At 43.3% G+C, this 19994-nt stretch overlaps 1 protein-coding gene across 1 annotated transcript in view; it reads right to left on the bottom strand.

The window, feature by feature from the left end:
* Positions 1–1658: 1658 nt before the first annotated feature.
* The window catches only part of LOC144888374 (uncharacterized), a 66348-nt gene continuing 48012 nt past the window's right edge, over positions 1659–19994 (bottom strand). The window contains exon 2 of the mRNA XM_078766107.1: positions 1659–3340. Within this exon, the coding sequence (XP_078622233.1) occupies positions 1659–3340 (1682 nt within the window). The remainder of the gene's footprint in view (positions 3341–19994) is intronic.

Genomic DNA, 19994 nt, shown 5'->3' with positions numbered 1-19994 from the left:
AATTTCGTGCCCATCAGACCAACAGTTGCTGAGAAAAAAAATTCACAATGATCGGATACGTGTTGTACTTGTCGAATTATGACATCATAACAAAGGCACAGATGACATCATCATTAACACATATTTTTCCCCAAAGGGAGTACTTGACAAAGAGCCATGTTTCAATTTTTTCAATGGAGCGGTTTCGTAAATATAGAGGTGTAACGTTATTGCGAGATGGCGTCCGCACCACGTAACCGATGACGTCATAATAATCATTGCAATATTTTACAGGAGGAGGCACTCCTGTGGTGAAAATTTAATGTCAATCGGACAAACAGTTGTTGAGAAAATAATTTTTTAAAATGCAGACACAGCGCACACACACACATACATAACTGAATGCTTGACCCTGGTTTTTGCTTCGCCAGCACAGGATAACAACACAGACAGTGCATTTGTGCCTTGTAGACCTCTCTTTATTGCCAAACCCTTCACAAATTCAAGTTTCATGAAAAACATCGAAAGGAGTCTTCTTCTGATCAACAATTTTACAACAAGGGTGTTGTCCCCATATCACACATGGGAATGAAACATGGACAACTACAAAGATTGAGTAAAAATTGATGTTCAAACTGCCATGGAAAGATGCCATCTGAGCATAACATAAAAGGGACAAGAAAAACAAATCAATCAGATAGAAAACAAAATTCCTAAACACGAGTCACAATCAAAAAAAGAGAACAAAAAATAAACAAACAAAAATTTTTTTTTCCACAACTCAAAATTTCCACCTCCTTTTATAGTAAAGTATCATTCATTATTCATGATTCATGAACCAGTTTGCGAAACCTCATTCTCATGGCTTTGTTCCAAGGGCTCGTTTTAAAATCATCAAGGGCTCCTTTTAGAATCAAGGGCTCGTTTTAGAATCATCGTATTAGAATGTCTTCCACCGACTCCTCTCCGAACTTGCTCCCCCAGCTCTCTCAGTGCTCTGTCCCCCAAACATTCCAATAGGTCACACAAGATCTGCCAGCAACCCTCTTATGAGTAAACTGCCAAAATCAAGACTCTATATTCACCTTCACTCTTTCATTCCTCTTTCCTCCTGCCTCTGGAACAAACTCCCCCACTCTCTTCAATACCACTCCTAGGTCTTTATAACAGCTGTTCACCACCATCTCTTACCTTCCCCTATCCAAAACCTTGATCTTTTCTACCCCCGCTAATTCACCCCAGATACACTTTTTTGAAATTCCAACTTCTTTCCTGGAATTCCTTGCAGTGTCCATATGTTTTATACCTCTCCCACCTCCCCCCAAGCCCTCTCCCTCCCACATTTCTCTCGATGTCTCTGTTCTCAAATGTTGTGTTTGTGTCCTCCCCCCTCTCTCCCCATCTTGTCTACCACTCCCCTTATTTTGTGTTTTATGTGTCGGTTTGACTTTTTGTGTGATTAATGTTAGCTCTAACGAGCCTCGATCTTGTATACAAAAAAAACAACAAAAAAACACTGAACCTCTGACAGCATCCACTGTAATTTATTTGTCATGATATTCCCTGGAATGTTTTTTTAAAGTACTTGGGAAGGGTTTTCTTGTTCATGCGGATTCCATGTTGCTCTGACTATCACTGGTATAATTTCAGGTTTCTTCAATTTCGAAATCCTCTTAACCTCATTTTTCATATCCTGGTATTTCAGATTTTAGCTCTCCTGTATGGATCCTCATATGCGTTTCCAAACTGACTTTATGAGAGAAACCTTTATCACATATCGAGCATTTGTGAGGTTGTTCTCCTGTATGGATCCTCATATGCGATTTCAAACTGCTGCTACGAGAGAAATCTTTATCACATATCGAGCATTTGTAAGGTCGCTCTCCTGTATGGACCCTCATATGTGATCTCAAATAGCCTTTTTGAGAGAAACGTTTATCACATATCGAGCATTTGAAAGGTCGTTCTCCTTTATGGACCCTCATATGTGATCTCAAATAGCCTTTTTGAGAGAAACGTTTATCACATATCGAGCATTTGTGAGGTTGTTCTCCTGTATGGATCCTCATATGCGATTTCAAACTGCTGCTACGAGAGAAATCTTTATCACATATCGAGCATTTGTAAGGTCGCTCTCCTGTATGGATCCTCATATGCGATTTCAAACTGCTGCTATGAGAGAAACCTTTATCACATATCGAGCATTTGTAAGGTCGCCCTCCTGTATGGATCGTCATATGCAATTTCAAATCGCCTTTTCGAGATAAACCTTTATCACATATCGAGCATTTGTGAGGTTGTTCTCCTGTATGGATCCTCATATGCGATTTCAAACTGCTGCTACGAGAGAAACCTTTATCACATAACGAGCATATGTAAGGTCGCTCTCCTGTATGAATCCTCATATGCAATTTCAAATCGCCTTTTCGAGATAAACCTTTATCACATATCGAGCATTTGTAAGGTCGCTCTCCTGTATGGATCCTCATATGCGATTTCAAACTGCTGCTATGAGAGAAACCTTTATCACATATCGAGCATTTGTAAGGTCGCTCTCCTGTATGGATCCTCATATGTTTATTCAAATCGCCTTTTTGAGAGAAACTTTCATCACATATCGAGCATTTGTGAGGTCGCTCTCCTGTATGGATTCTCATATGTAATTTCAAACTGTTGCTATGAGAGAAACCTTTATCACATATCGAGCATTTGTGAGGTCGCTCTCCTGTATGGATTCTCATATGTAATTTCAAACTGTTGCTATGAGAGAAACCTATATCACATATCGAGCATTTGTGCGGTCGCTCTCCTGTATGGATCCTCATATGCGATTTCAAACTGCTGCAATGAGAGAAACCTTTATCACATATCGAGCATTTGTAAGGTCGCTCTCCTGTATGGATCCTCATGTGTAATTTCAAACCGCCTTTTTGACAGAAACCTTTATCACATGTCGAGCATTTGTGCGGTCGCTCTCCTGTATGGATCCTCATGTGTAATTTCAAACTGCTGCTATGAGAGAAACCTTTATCACATATCGAGCATTTGTAAGGTCGCTCTCCTGTATGGATCCTCATGTGTAATTTCAAACCGCTTTTTTGACAGAAACCTTTATCACATGTCGAGCATTTGTGCGGTCGCTCTCCTGTATGGATCCTCATATGTAATTTAAAACTGTTGCTTCGAGAAAAACCTTTATCACATATCGAGCATTTGTAAGGTCGCTCTCCTGTATGGATCCTCATGTGTAATTTCAAATGGACTTTTTGAGAGAAACCTTTATCACATGTCGAGCATTTGTGCGGTCGCTCTCCTGTATGGATCCTCATGTGTAATTTCAAACTGCTGCTATGAGAGAAACCTTTATCACATATCGAGCATTTGTGCGGTCGCTCTCCTGCATGGATCCTCATATGCAATTTCAAATCGGCTTTTTGAGAGAAACCTTTATCACATATCGAGCATTTGTAAGGTCGCTCTCGTGTATGGATCTTCATATGTCTATTCAAATTGATTTTTGTCAAGAAACCTTCATCACAGGCAAAGCACTTGTGGGGATGTTTACCGGTGTGGATTCTCATGTGCATTTCGATGTTACTCGTTGAAGCAAAATCCATTCTGCACACAATACACTTGTAATGTATTCCACTTTCTAGAACCTTTTTGTGTTTGTTTAGTTAAATATTAATCTTGGTGTTGCAATGCCCAGACATGCACTTATATTTTATAGAAAGCGAGTTGATTGTTTCTTCAAAAAGGCTTCTTCCTTGCTGTCAAGCTGCGACTGGACCTTATTTTTCCCATATTACTTCTTGATTGTTCTGCAGAAGAAAGAACACAACAATTTTTTTTGTCAAAATTTAAATGCATAATATTACCACATTTCCAAAAATTATACATTTTCTCAACACAAAAGATTTTACGTTAATTTTTTACATTTCCACTCACCAGTTGCAAATTAGGAAGCACTTCCGTTGGTTATGTGAATATCATCTGAACCTTCCTTTGCAGAAGCACATTTTCAATCTTCTGTGACAGATGAATCGTTGTTGTGTTGTCTGCCTTCCACATTTAGAGGATGGACATCACCTGTGTACAAATCAGCATCAGTCTTTTGCAGGTGAATGAGATTGAGAACCATCTTGAGAGTTCATAGATCATGTTACTCCATGGAATGTATACTCCAATTTAAATATAATAATGAAGTTGAAGATCGTTGTAAAGAAAAAATGCCGGATGTTAAGCGTGATTGCAGCGGTCTTCTACATCACCCTCATACATCACCCAATTTAACATGTCCATGTGCTACTAAATTGGAGGTGAGTGTAAATAACAAGAAGGCGATTTGTGTTCAACAATGTTCAAGTATTTAATTAAATTTAAATAAAATAAAGATTGCAAAATTCATCCAAAAAAATTCTGGAATTTATTGGCATTAAAATTCTCTCAAAATTTCCTTTAACAAAGCTCAGAACAGGTGTGTGTCCACACACAGGAACGCCAGGAAATAATATCTCTCCACCTTCAAGACTGACCTCTCAAACCTGTATCCCGAGTTTCTCCCTCCTCCAAATCCTGGTGGTGTCTGGTCAAATCTGTTTCTGGTGTTTGTTCCCCCTCCATCCCCTCCCTCACCTCAAATGGCCACATGGCTGAATCCGCACGTGAAAAAGATGAATGCCTCAACTCTGTGTTTGCCTCTAAATCTTGTGTCCCAAACCCATCCCTCTCTGTACCCACCGTACCCAGTCGTACCCAGCTGCTCCTGGACTCTGTGTCCTTTCCTCCTGACAAGGTGGAAAAGTTTCTGTCAACTGTCGACTCTGATTCTGCAACTGGACCTGACGGCATCAGCCCACGGGTCCTAAAATCCTGCTCCGCCATGCAATCTCACCCTCTCCTCTCTCTGTTCTCTTCTGCTCAAGGTCATCTGCCATCTGCTTGGAAATCAGCGAACATTACCGCTTCACACCAAAAATGTGCAAAAACAGATCCCTGCAACTACAGACCAATCAGCCTGCTCCCAATTTATCAGCAAGGTTGATGGAATCAATCATCGCTTCTGACATGAAATCCTTCCTCTTCTCCAAAAGCTTGATCTCTGATCATTATTTTGCATTCAGGATAGGCCACTCATATCTGGACATGCTGCTTCTGCTGTCTCAACAATGGATGGAGGTCCTCAATGCTAAACAGGAAATCAGAGCAGTCTCCCCTTGACATATGTTGTGCTTTCGAAACGGTTGGGCACCCTGCCTTGCTCAACAAACCCTCCTAAAATAGTATCCATGATAACCTCCACACATGGCTTGCGCACTTCCTCTTTGGTCGTAGTCGATGTGTGATCCTGAATGTAATTCTCTCATCTCCCCCTTCCTGTTCAGGTTGGAGTTCCTTGAGGCAGTGTTTTGGGGCCCTGTGCTTTTTCTGATCTTCATTCATGATCTTTCCGACTCTCGAAAATCCTCTCTGTCTTTTTGCTGATGACTCCTCCCTCTGCCATTCCATATCTCAACCCTGAGATCGGAAGGCAGCAGCCTCTCTCTCACCTCTCTGCCGACCTGGATAAAATCAGACTGGTCAAACAAGTGGAACTTGTCATTCTATCCTGACAATTCTCACACCCTCACTATTTCTCCTCGTAAAGACGGTGTAGAAAACCCTCTGCCACTCAAGCTTTTGGGTCTCACTATCTGCCATGATGTTTCTTGGGAAAACCACATTTCCAAGCTGGCCTCCAATGGCAGTGGCCAACTGGGCATCCTCTGTCGTGCAAAGTCCTTTCTTGGCAATACTGAGCTTCCCCCCACAAACAAGGCTTTCATCCACAGATTGATTGAGTCCTGGCCTCCCCTCTGGGCTGCTGCTCCTGCCTCACACCTAGCTCAGCTTCACGCTGTAGAAACCAAAGCTTTTAGAATCATTGGTATCTCCCGCGATGAAGCCGATTTTGAGGGCTTTTCACTCTCTCATCACCAGCAGGTTGGTTGTCTTTGTCTTCCACCGACTCCTCTCCGGCCTAGCTCCCCCTCCCCCCCCCCCCCAAAAAAAATAGTTGGTGGTTGAATTCAGTCAGCTGATATGTAAATCCTATTCAAGTTTTCAAGTCAATCGGATGAAAAAGGATTTTAGAAATTTGAAAAAAGTGGTTGACCTTTCGCTTATGTTGACATTTAACCTCAAAAATAAATAGAATCCTGTCGGCCCACCAACTCTAGCATTTGGGGGAAGTTTTGTGAAGATCGGTTTAAAATTGTGACCTGAAGGCAAGTATAAGTGAGCCGACACAAACCGGAGTTATCAACATACTTGTCAAAAAAAAAAGAATTTTTGCCGAGTAACAAACAGCCAGACAGACAGGGGTGAAAACATAACCTCCATTAACCTTCGGTGGCAGAGGTAAAAAAAAAAACGTCTGTAAAGACAGAGGTATTGCTCGTTCAGGAACGCAAGTCGAAGCTGAGATGAACTGAGTAAGGTCATGTGACATGGCAAAGTTAAATGCACCAACACTACGAGGTACTGTGCTGTGAGAATGAACTATGTTAGAGAGAACCCATATCTCTATTTATTACATATGGTTGAGCAGAACGTGAGTGCATGATGGCCAGTGGCATGAGCCATCGGTGAGGCAAAACATCCTGTCTATCTATTTGTACACACTAAATCGAGCCATTGAAGGAAATGCGACAAAAACGGGCAGGATGGAAAACCACATACCAAAGAAAAGGCAGGTATTTACAAGCACACAAGATTCAATAATAATGGGGCACATATTTACAAGCACATCAAACAATAACCAAACATCAAGAAAGGCACAAAAGAGCAGATCTTACCCATAGCACTTATTTCCCCCTGAGGCATTCTTACTTATTTATTTATGCACAAGATATGGCTCCAACAGAATCATGAAAGAGAAAATGTAGAGAGGAAGTAAAGAGGATAAAGAGGGAGGGCACCGTATATGGTAAACCTCTAACTCACCCTCGGGACACATCTACGGACGTGTGACAACCCCATAATGGGAAACCAAACAAGTAAAAAGGGAGCGGTAATGTGAGCAGAATGTCGTGACCATGAATAACAACAGTGTGTGCAGTGTAAGCTTTAGCCTTTCGAGGAAGAGTGTGACATGCGAATGTAAACCTCGAACAGAAGGATCAAGAGGCCAATCGTTGATTGCTCTTTCAATCATGATACTCCTTGTGCGTCTGCAGGAGATGAATTAGCAGTTCTTTTGAGGAAAGCAAGAGAAGGATCATGTATATCAGCAGTGGAGATATCTTCACACGCGAAGAACCTTGTGGCTCTCTTGCTCTCGTCCCTTGGCCTGGTGCTCGACTCCTCACAGCGCAGTCTGCCCAGCACTGTCTGGCTCAGCTATGGAGCAGCTCGTTCCAGCTTCAGCGCAATTGGTCTTGGCAAGCAATCCTTCGATGGTACAAACAGGAAGACAGCTTCTCCTCGGGTCCCTAGAACATTCAAACAGCAGCAACTCTGGCATTCTGGCTTTTAAGCCAATTGGGTTGGGCGGATATATGAGGGAGTAATGTGCATGGGAAGAGGAGTTCCTGGAAGGAGAGGTCGTGGTGTGCCCTTTGACTCAGTGCAGAACATACCAGCTGACTCTCCCGCGACAACAATCATTCTGAATATCCAGATCATCCCCAGGGCCGGCTGCTCCTTTGTCATGATTTTTCCCATACAGACAACGATCATTCCCACATAGCGCTTTTGAGTGAGCACAGTGTTTTTATCTGCAATGTGATTGTGCTTGAAAGATGTGAGATCATCATGTAATAGAATTGGAGAGAATCGAAAACCAGATCAGGTAATAGAATTGGAGATAAGGGGAAAACATAACTAAACCCACCCAACGCATTTGACCCGTTTCCCCCTGGACAACGGGTAGAAAGAAGTTTATCTGTGCGCGTAAACTAACAGCATAACTGATTCTGGAGAGCTCGACATGTTCATAGATGTTCTCATCCCGGGAGGAGGTTTCACAACAATCACAACATTATCTCAGTCTTCTCCGTGCATGTGCTGTCGGTAAAGATTTACAGCCAAAATACTGTTAAACGACAGGTTTGTTTACAGATTTGTGTTCAAAATATAACATTGAATTTAAATAACTTGTCCACGTTTGTAGACAAACAGACATAAACCAAATGCTTAACCACACTTATCACTTTAGGTTCGCGGAGTAATTAAACACCTACCTCCAAGCACAACTTGGGAATCCAAAAGTCTTTTGCGTCGAAGACACAATAAATGCCATTATGGACTGCCTGTTCCAATTTGCAGCAACCCTTGCTGACACCACAGTTAAACTGAGATTTTTTTTTCCCCAGAACTTTTATACCGTCTGAAAGTACCACAAACACCGCAAGGCAGTTTCGGTCAGGTATGGTGGCTCATCCCCACGCCCCCTTTCTGCAGGTACTCCACGGGCCTCCATGCCACCATACCCCAGACAGCACGATGCCCAGCCCCTTCCCATCTCCTTGAGATACCGATCAACCTACTGCAACCACAAGGCATGTGGTCGGCCCTCGGGCTCAAACATCTCAATGACATGTGGAAACATTATTATCACTGCCAAGGTAAGTGAATCTCGATGTGATCTCAACACCCTCGCCACAAAGAGCTACAGACTGGATTGCAGCATCCAGGATGCCATTGAAAGTCTGGATCTTAGTATTGACCCTGCAGTCCCATAATCACAGGGGCCGTGACTCCTCATTCATCACCTTAATGGACCTACCCCAAAAGGATGTTGACTGGATCAAAAGGACAAAAGAAAGACGACTGGATCATCTGCAAAACAAAGGCCACAGATTTTGACGATTTCAAACTGCAGTAGAGCTAGATCTCCAACATCTTATTAATCCCCTACCGGTGTACACCGGAGGGGACTATAGGTTTGCACTCCGTCCCTCTGTCTGTCAGTGTGTCAGTCAGTGTGTCAGTCAGTGTGTCAGTCAGTGTGTCAGTCAGTGTGTCAGTCAGTGTGTCAGTCAGTGTGTCAGTCAGTGTGTCAGTCAGTGTCAGTGTCAGTGTGTCAGTGTGTCAGTGTTTCAGTCTGTCACGCAAAGAACAGTTTTCAGGACTTTTCTTTTCTAAACTCTTAATGCTAATGATTTCAAACTTGGTACATGGTTTCCTCATGATAAGTTACAGATCAAGTTGGAACATCACGACGTTTCGATCATTTTTGACAAAGTTATGGCACTTTGAACTTTGGTAATTTCCCCAACAGTTTTCCGCACGACTGACTGCCGGTAGGGGACAGGTATTGCAGCGTAATACTCCGAATGCTTGTTACATCTTATTATAAGAGAGCAAACTCACATGGTTATGTATGTCGTTATGTATGTCGTTATGTATGTCGTTATGTTTACATGTGACGAAATCGTCTTTTTCTTCTTCCAATAAAATTACCACCCTCTTAATTGCGTTAAGACTGCTGTGACTACACAGACCCTTTAATTCCCTCAAGACCGTTAAGACCACGAAGACCCAAAATACCCTGAACACCCCAAAGACCCAAAATACCCTTCAAGGCACTGAGGCTCAAATAGACCCAAAATACCTTCAAGGCCCTGAGGCTCAAAAAGACCCAAAATACCCTTCAAGGCCCTGATGCTCAAAAAGACCCAAAATACCTTCAAGGCCCTGAGGCTCAAAAAGACCCAAAATACCCTTCAAGGCCCTGAGGCTCAAAAAGACCCAAAATACCCTTCAAGGCCCCGAGGCTCAAAAAGACCCAAAATACCCTTCAAGGCCCTGAGGCTCAAAAAGACCCCAAATACCCGTCAAGGCCCTGAGGCTCAAAAAGCCCCAAAATACCCTTCAAGGCCCTGAGGCTCAAAAAGACCCAAAACACCCATCAAGGCCCTGAGGCTCAAAAAGACCCAAAATACCCTTTAAGGCCCTGATGACCCAAAAGCCCCTGATGACCAAAAAGCCCCTGAAGACCCAAAAGCCCCTGAAGACCCAAAAGCCCCTGAAGACCCAAAAGCCCCTGAAGACCCAAAAGCCCCTGATGACCCAAAAGCCCCTGATGACCCAAAAGCCCCTGATGACCAAAAAGCCCCTGAAGACCCAAAACACCAAGAAGACCCAAAAGCCCCTGAAGACCCAAAACACCCTGAAGACCCAAAACACCCTGAAGACCCAAAACACCTTGAAGACCCAAAATACCTTGAAGACCCAAAATACCCTGAAGACCCAAAACACCCTGAAGACCCAAAACACCCTGAAGACACAAAACACCCTGAAGACACAAAACACCCTGAAGACCCAAAACACCCTGAAGACCCAAAACACCCTGAAGACCCAAAACACCGTGAAGACCCAAAACACCCTGAAGACACAAAACACCCTGAAGACACAAAACACCCTGAAGACACAAAACACCCTTCAAGGCCCTGAGGCTCAAAAAGACCCAAAATACACCAAGACCCTGGGTGTTTTGGACCAAAGACCCCAAAAAGACCCAAAATACACTTCAAGACCCAAATATCCTTCATGGCCCTGAGGCTCAAAAAGACCCAAAATACCCTTCAAGGCCCTGAGGCTCAAAAAGACCCAAAATACCCTTCAAGGCCCTGAGGCTCAAAAAGACCCAAAATACCCTTCAAGGCCCTGAGACTCAAAAAGACCCAAAATACCCTTCAAGGCCCTGAGGCACAAAAAGACCCAAAACAGCCCAAAGGCCCAAAACAGCCCGAAGGCCCAAAACAGCATGAAGGCCCAAAACAGCACGAAGGCCCAAAACAGCACGAAGGCCCAAAACAGCACGAAGGCCCAAAACAGCACGAAGGCCCAAAACAGCACGAAGGCCCAAAACAGCCAGAAGGCCCAAAACAGCCAGAAGGCCCAAAACAGCCCGAAGGCCCAAAACAGCCCGAAGGCCCAAAACACCCCAAGGCCAAAAACACCCAAAACACCCCGAAGGCCCAATACACCCAAAACACCCCCGAAGGCCAAAAACACCCAAAACACCCCGAAGGCCCAATACACCCAAAACACCCAAAACACCAAGAAGAACCAAAAGACCATTAAGACCCTTAAGACCCAAAAGCCCCTGAGGACACAAAATACCTAAAACACCAAGAAGACGCAAAACACCCCGAAGACCCAAAACACCCTGAAGACCCAAAACACCCTGAAGACCCAAAACACCCCGAAGACCCAAAACACCCCGAAGACCCAAAACACCCCGAAGACCCAAAACACCCCGAAGACCCAAAACACCCCGAAGATCCAAAACACCCCGAATACCCAAAATACCCTGTATACCCTTTATACCCAAAAGACCCTTAAATAACCCAACTAACCAAAACACCCCAAAGACTCTTAAAGACCCAGAGGAAACAAAAGGCCCTGAAGACCCAAAACACCATTAAGACACAAAAATGGTCAAGGATGCCTACCCCTCTGAAACGACGTGTGGTGAGGCATGCGGAGGGCGCCGAGTCCCGCTGGTGCTCCCAATAATACAGTCCATACAAGTGCTGAAAGTGTGGTGGCCAGTACACACTCATGACGAATTCAATTAACAAATGGGAACCAGGCTGAACAGTTTACATTTTTGTATCCCACTGATAAGGTCCGGATTCAGATCAGGCCAAAATAAAATCTAATCGGCTTGTTCATGGCACCTACCCAAATAATCCACCAAGTTTTATCACAATCCATCCACAACTTTTTGAAAATACACCTCCATATATCATTTTTGGCGCCATTTGTTCCGTCAATGTTGATCAATCACTGAAGCAATTCTCAGATCCGCATTCAATTGAATCACTGAAAAGATTCTCAGATCCTGGCTGAGAGCATGGATGTGCCACTGATGCAGCACACCATTTCCAATAAGCTGGCGCTCATTTTGACAGGCATCTCGGAAAGATGACAGGCTGAATAAGCCCACCTGATGTTATTTAACAGCATGGCTGGGGCTCAAATTCAAGGCCCTAAGATCTTAAGCCAGCCATTTATCCACTAAGCCAACACCGGGCTTCTTTCAAAAGTGAAGACTCACTTTAAAAAAACTAGGGTAAAAAAGAAAGAAAAGCATGTACTTTGCATTCACACTTTTTCATATTAGTCTTCAGTATGTGAAACATGACGAAAATATCCACCAAAAAATTGGCAATTTTAGGCAACCTCTGCATTTTGACCACAAAAGCAATAGGCTTCAGCAACCCAATATGCAAACGCTGCTCAAATTTCAAGTCAATCGGATGAAAATTGATGATTTTATGCAACATTGACATATTGTTCTGGAAAAAATCCCCCCCCAAAAAAACAATCGGCTTCTGGCTTTTGATTGGTGAACCAAGGCAGTGCTCCAGCATGCACATTCTTAAGATTTGAGGTCAATTGGATGAAAATCGAACATTTTATGCGACACTGACCTTTGACCTTTTCACCAACTTATTAATTTGTCTTCTCCATAGTCTCAAAATAAAGTCATGTTGAAAACTTGATGACAAAGCTCAAATGGTACAAAAAAAGTTTGGGAACAGACACAGACAAACCTCCTTAATGAATAAGGACACAGATATACCATCTGGATGAAGTGGGACAAATCGTTGTGGACCCAGATGGAATTAAAGGAAGATGGAAGAGATATATGAAAATGCTGTTGAATGCAGAGAATGAATGGGATGGCAACATAGAGAGTAACCCAGTTTTAGGACCGGCAGAGAAGATAACTGAGAAGGAAGTTGAGGAAGCGATATAAGCAGTGAAGAGTAGAAAAGCGGGAGGGCCGACGGGAGTTGTGGGAGATATGTTGAAGGCAGCGAGAAATTGGGGTGTGAAGAGAATGACAGAGATCTGTAATCTGGTGGTGAAAGAAGGCCGCATTCCAGGGGATTGGGAACTGAGTACCCTCGTCCCTCTATACAAGGGGAAAGGTGACCCTCTGGACTGTGGCTCGTATCGAGCGATAAAGTTATTGGAGCATGGAATGAAGGTATTGGAAAGGGTGTTGGAGAGGAGGATAAGGAAGAAAGTGAAGATCGACGAAATGCAGTTTGGATTTATGCCAGGAAGAGGAAGGACAGATGTGCTTTTTATTGTAAGGTAGATGCAGGAGAAGTACATGGAGAAGAGGAAGAAGTTGTTTCTTGGGTTTGTTGATCTGGAGAAAGCATTTGATAGGGTTCCACGCGAAGTAGTGACATGGGCATTGAGGAAGTTAGGAGTGGAGGAATGGTTGATCAGAGTAGTGATGGCAATGTAGAAAAGAGCACGCACAGCTGTAAGGATGAAGGACGGGAACAGTGGTGAGTTTGAGGTGAAGGTGGGAGTGCATCAGGGGTCGGCACTAAGTCCACTTCTATTTGTATTGTCGCTGTGATGGAGGTGCTGGCTCAGAACGTAAAGGAGGGTTTACCGTGGGAGTTGTTGTCTGCTGATGATCTGGTGTTGATTGCACAAAGTAAGGATGGACTGAAGGAGAAGCTGAACAAGTGGAAGGAATGTATGGAGACAAAAGGTCTGAAGGTGAATATCGGAAAGACGAAGGTGATGGCACGTGGTAAAGCATGTGGTGAGGTGGAAAGAACTGGGAATTGGCCGTGTGATGTGTGCAGGAAGGGTGTCGGAGTGAACTCCATTCAATGTACAATGTGCGCTGAGTGGGTTCATCAAAAATGTAGTGGTCTGAGAGGGGCATTAACCAGTGTGGCAACTACATTCAAATGTAAGGTGTGCACAGAGGGAGCTGCAGATGGTGGAAATGTTGAGTTGGATCTTGGAGACGGCATGAAGCTGGAAGGTGTGAAAACATTTTGCTACCTCTGAGACATGGTGAATGGAGACGGTGGATCAGACTCGGCAACGGTTTCTCGAGTGAGATGTGCATGGACGAAGTTTCGGGAACTGAGTGGCGTGCTGATGAGGAGGGGAGTGTCATTGAAGCTGAAGGGAAAGGTGTATGCTGCATGTGTGAGAAGTGTTATGATTTATGGGAGCGAGACATGGGTAATGAACGTAGAGCAGCAACGAAGGCTGGAAAGGGTGGAAATGTGAATGGTTTGGTGGATGTGTGGAGTATCATTGAGAGAGAGGAAGACAAATAATGAATTGTGAAAGATGATGGAAATAGAGCCTGTGATGGATGCTGTGAAGAGAAACAGTTTGAGATGGTTTGGCCATGTGTTGAGGAAGGATGAAAGTGACTGGTTGAGAAGAGTGATGGAAATGAATGTAGAAGGAAGTAGAGGACGGGGAAGACCAAGTAAGACTTGGCTAAAGATGGTGGAAGAAGAAATGCGGGCAAGGGGTTTAACAAGGGGAGATGCAGAAAATAGGGCAAAATAGAGAAGATTGTCATGGGGATCGCAAGGCTAACCCTCGATCTTGCAGGGAAAATGGCCTTAAAATGCATGTTGTTGTTGTGTGTATACACCATGACATACACACACAAGATGGCATCAAAGAAGCTGGCACATGATCTCCTTGTCAAACCATCTCACTTGGACTCACGGCTTACACCCGCCAATGTCAGTCCCAAAACCAGGACCCTGGTGACGAAGGGAAGGAAAGAAAGGAGCTCCACTGGAGAGAGGGCTGGTGGTGTGAGTGGGACAGAGAGAGTTATTTAAGGAGTGGAGATGAGGCTCGACATGAGGTGCATGTAAATTGCAGACCCACAACCCCTCTTCCCCTCCTCCCACCCCGAGTGGACACTCCGAGGCAGATCATGGCTCTGGAGAGCCGTGTGGATCCCTCAGCGTCGAAGGGAGATTCCAGGACGAAGTGGGTGGAAATTTGAGAGGGGGAGAGAGCATAATCAAGGAGCAGAGATGAAGCCTGACACGAGGCACGTGTGGATTACAGGCCCACATAGCCCCACTCCCATTCCCAGTGTCGACGCTCCGAGACTGTTCTTGTCTCAGTAGAATATGAGAACGACCTGGCTGGGAAGGAAATGCTGAGAAGGGCAAGGAAAACACTTCGCTGACAAATACAACACGCTTGGAGGTCTGCGAACCCGAACAAGGCCTTGGGTTTGATTGCGTGCTGCATGCAGTCTCGGATGAACGTTATGCAGAGATGCTTTTGACAAACGTAATGTCGAGTCACCAACTCGGGGATTCCTGAGGTGAGAAACTACTTGTGATGGGACAAAGGATGGTGGCGGAAGGTAAAAGCCTTTGACAAACTAAATGTGTGTTGGAAATGAAGGAAAATAAAACAAATTATGGGACACAGACCACAGTGTGGTGTTGGACTGTGTGGCGGCACTGAGCTCACTTCAAATAATGAAGCCTGCACCTCCTCTCGTGGGAAGAAAGACCAACTCACAATTGCGTAGAGATTTGCACAAGCGTAGTGGCTGTGGAGGTGATACCCATCTCAAAAACTAAACTCAAGAAAAGGAACCTTGGAGCATTGAGGAGAATGAGTCCATTTACTACTGTAACGTCTATTCAAGACATCAAAAGTGGGGATGGCCAGTGGAGGAGCTAATTTAATGGACCAGCTGGAGAAGACCAGAGTGACCACCAGAGCAGAGACGGTGCCATTGAAATAATTCGAAAAAGCTGTGTCAACAGCACATAAGTCCTAAAATAAAAATAAAATAAAAGAGAGAACGGCAAAAGCCAGAGGACAAGCAGGAGAAAAGAGGAGGATGGGAGCCACGCACTCACAGGGGATGGACAGAGGAGAGGCAAACACTGGAACAAGAGCTGGCAAAAAATAGTGGAGAAGAGATTGCACCATTCGTGGAAAGACCACAACTATACGACAAAACAACTGACGGACAAAAGTGTGGTTTGGGCAACACCCAAATAAACAAGGAATGTGGAGTAATGCACTAACCCATCTGCAAAAGTCTCAATAGTCCAGTTGCAGAAAACCCATGGACACATTATCCAAAAGCAATCACTGAAAACTATGAAGGAATCCCTGGCTCAGGTACTACCTAATTATCCCATAGAGCATGGAAAATAAAGCAGTGACTGGATATCATACTTGGGTACAAAAAAAGAAAAGAAGGCACTGTAATTGAGGTGTGAGGACCCAGCCAAATTGGCCTCAACAGTACAGGACTCAAGAAAATGAAGAAATACCAAGATCACAAACATGAAGTGAAAAGAAAAAGAGCGCTGACATTGTACTAGTGATTTATTGGAGCAATGGAAATGATTTTTAAAAAGATCCATGCAGAGTTCTTTAAAACGACCCCTTGGAATATTACAACAAACAAACTGCAGTTGAAAGCTGTCCGTGGGCTCAGTAATGATCCTCAAAACAGCCCTCGAAACAAAACTTTGACACCAAGAAAACTTCACATCTTGGTCCGTGAAACTTGGTTTTGGTTTCCTGAAGGGTTGAAAACAGGATAATCATGATAAATGGGATTTATATGCACAGGGGGCGTGATTATCTACAATTTGGAATTATCTGTATATATCTCGATTAAATATTAGTGCCTGTATGTAAAATTTTCACAAATTTAGAAATATCGCAAATCACGTGCATGACGACTTGACGAGCCATATTAATATGATCACAACTCGTTTGTGTAAACCTTCAGATAATGACAATGGTCATTTCTAGTCCCCAATGGTCCCTTCTGTCAAATAAATAGCTTTAAGGAATAAAATCACAATATAAGCCACTTTTGTGAAGTTGCTTCTCACACTATTACTGAAATAGAGGTGAATACTTCGAGACTGGGAGGCCTCCATTCCACCTCCTGACACCCGCATATGGAAACAAAAGCCGATCACACACACACACACACACACACACACACACACACACACACACACACACACACACACACACACACACACACACACACACACACACACACACACACACACACACACACACACACACACACAGTCACCTGTTGCACAGTGGAAGGGCTAATTATATAGGATCCACATCCGAATCTTCACCAAAATCTAACCAATACGTCCTAGTCAGCACACGCAACCTGTCCACCAAGTTTCGTCAGAATCCATCCACAATGTTTTTATATCCTGCTCACAGACAAACGGACAGACTCAGTACAAGCTCGCGACACCTTCAGATTCCCAATTCCAAGCTTATCGATCACTGCTTGGGCTGTTTCTGCTCTCAGGCCTTGGGCCTTGAGCCATTCCAAGAAGTTCTTCCTTTCAACAATGACCTGCCAAGTATTGTTTTTTTGTATACAGAATCGAGGCTCATGTAAGAGCTAACACATTGAACATTAAAACATGCACAGACACATAAAACATACAATGAAGGGAGAAAATGATGAAATACTGCAGTACACAATGCTTATGCTAATCACAGAAACGTTCCATATGTTATTTCCTTTACTCAGTTTGGAATGTTTTGTTAGTTATTATCTTGTCCAATTTGATCATGTATCCAGCAAAACGGTGAATGTATTCAGTTTGATAAGCACATTTAGATTGGCAGTACACCTAAGACACAGTCACACTCGCCTTTGAGCTGTGAAGCATGGTCACAAATAAATTATTTCCCAGTACGTTATCCTGGTGAGCCCAAAATAAGGGGGTAAGCTGCATCGGCCACTCTAATTCCATGTATTTGTGACCAAAAATCTCCATCTTCAAAGACCTGAATAACACGTGGATGCTATCCTAGTTTGAAGGTGATATGTTGGTATAATTTATGCATACGACATCAGCATCATGTCAAGTTCAGGGTCAGAGTTGATCCTCTTGTTTTATACACACGAACATGTAAAACCTGTTTATATTTTCCTCACTGCAATTGTCTCACACACCTGCACCAAGGAGTCTCCACTTTGCTGGAAGTTAAACTTTTCATGTTCAACACGCATAATCCTGTCATCTCAGAAACTTAGCTATATGTAGCTGTCTGCAGCAATGGATTAAATAAAATATAATAAGAATTGAAATACATTTGCTTGGTTTCTTCGTCAAGATATTCAAGCCTTCAATATAGAGTGCTGCTTACATCAGTGGGATACTTGCTTTGCTTCTGAGAACCAATCATCAAGCCGAGGTGGGATGGGTGAGAGGCCGACTCGCAGAGTATCATTCAAAGTTGCTTTCAGTTTATTCCTGGTCTTTGATTTTGTGCCAATCACAAGTGAAAACGCTGACTCACACAGGTATGTGGTGGTGAAAGGTAACAGTGACTTGATTGCCCACGCTGACTGAATCCCCTTCCACTGTAAATGCAAACTTAATATATTCGGGGTCGTATTTTCTGACCATGCGTTTCAGCACCTTTTAGCAAATCCTGAAGTTTCACCACCATCATCGGTTTTTCTTTTCAGTTAACGGTCCATGTTTGTCAAAATAAAATACAGTAAAAGTAAAAATACAGCAGCTTGCCTATTCGTGCGAATACGAAATTACTAAGACGTTCTCCATTCCGGAAACACCTTCGATCAACCAAAAATAACCAAATATTAATGGCGAAACTGCAAATACTGAATCCGCGAATGTTACGGATGGAAACCTTCACGTCATTTCCTAAATCACCTTTAAACTCGATCTCTCTACATTTTCATTTTATCATTCCAATCACAAATTAATACAATAGCATTAATATAATTAAATTTTACAAACACTCGTGAGGTAAACTAATCAACTGCCTTCTCAGGTTAGTGTGATGTCCACGGACCATGAGGTTGCACCTACCGGCCCACTGATGGTCGCGGCCCACGGTTGAGAATCTCTGGTCCAAACGACTTTTTAGAGAAGATATTCCAACTTTCGTTTTCGATGTAGCAGATGGGACTGACATTTTTTTCCCGTACCAACGCGAAGTAGATCCCTCATCCATCCATCATCTACAACCTTTTTAACACCTCCTCATTTCGAGGTGACATTGGATATACAAGTTAATTTTAAAAAAAAAACGTTCTGCCTGCTTTGTAGTTAAAAGGAAGAATGAGGTTTAACCATCGTTGTATGAAGTTTAGTGATAACGTCATATAAAACAATGCAGTGAATAAAACAAAACAAGTGAAAAACATCTCATTAAGGGGCCATTATACCATTGAAGGCAAAAAAAAATTTTTTTTTATATACCCCATATATAAAAAAAAATAATATATATACCCCATCTTCCTAGATCTGCTTACCCCAATCTTTGAAAGATTGAGCAATGAACATCTTTTAGCTAGGTGTTTACCGGGTTATTCCCAAAATCAAAATGAAAGTATAAACAGTTTGATTTGGAATCGAGCTCCAAAATCAAGATGGCGGGGTCCAAATGTTGTTCGAACGGCTGCTAACTTGGCCGTCATTCAATATAACTAGGGCATGCCCGTACTATATCTATATCTAAAATTATATCCCCCCCTCTATTTACATGAAATGGTTTGGTCCATGAAATGTTTTGGTCCATTCGCAACGCCAAAGCGAACGGCGAACGCTTTACATGAAATGGTTTGGTCCATGAAATGTTTTGGTCCATTCGCAACGCCAAAGCGAACGGCGAACGGCTTGCGAGTACAGTGACAATCCCCCCCCCCCCCCTCTATTTACATGAAACATGACATGAAATTTGTCCGTTTAATTAGTTTTAAAACATAGTTTAACGCCAACATATGGCATGCACGTACCCGTACTATCCGTAATGGCGCACGCTCTCACAGGAGCTCCGGAAGGTCGTATATCGCAGTTACGATGAATCGCAAATTCGTTTTTATTAGTTTTATTATTAGTTTTAAAACATAGTTTAACGCCAACATAGCGCCAACATAGTTTGCAAACGTGAAATAAATGAATACGCTCTCAAATGTGCCATCCGAGGCAGAGTGTGTTCGCCACGTTCGGCACACGCGATAGCTCGCTGCTCTCTGATTGGTTGAATCGTTTTTTGGACATAGCTCGGTAAGTAATTGTCCGATTAATATGAAACCTTGAAAAGGCACATCCTCGGGTCCCCAGCAATATACCTGGCAAGTTTAAAGTATATCGGACCCGTGGTTGTCGAGAAACAGCGGTCACAGACAAACAAACATACAAACGTACAAACAAACAAAC

This window comes from Myxine glutinosa, chromosome 1, assembly GCF_964187855.1.
Source record: "Myxine glutinosa chromosome 1, kmMyxGlut1.1, whole genome shotgun sequence".
Classification (NCBI taxonomy): Eukaryota; Metazoa; Chordata; class Myxini; order Myxiniformes; family Myxinidae; genus Myxine; species Myxine glutinosa.
Note: the sequence above shows the minus strand (reverse complement) of the source record. Positions and strands in the feature narration are given on the sequence as shown.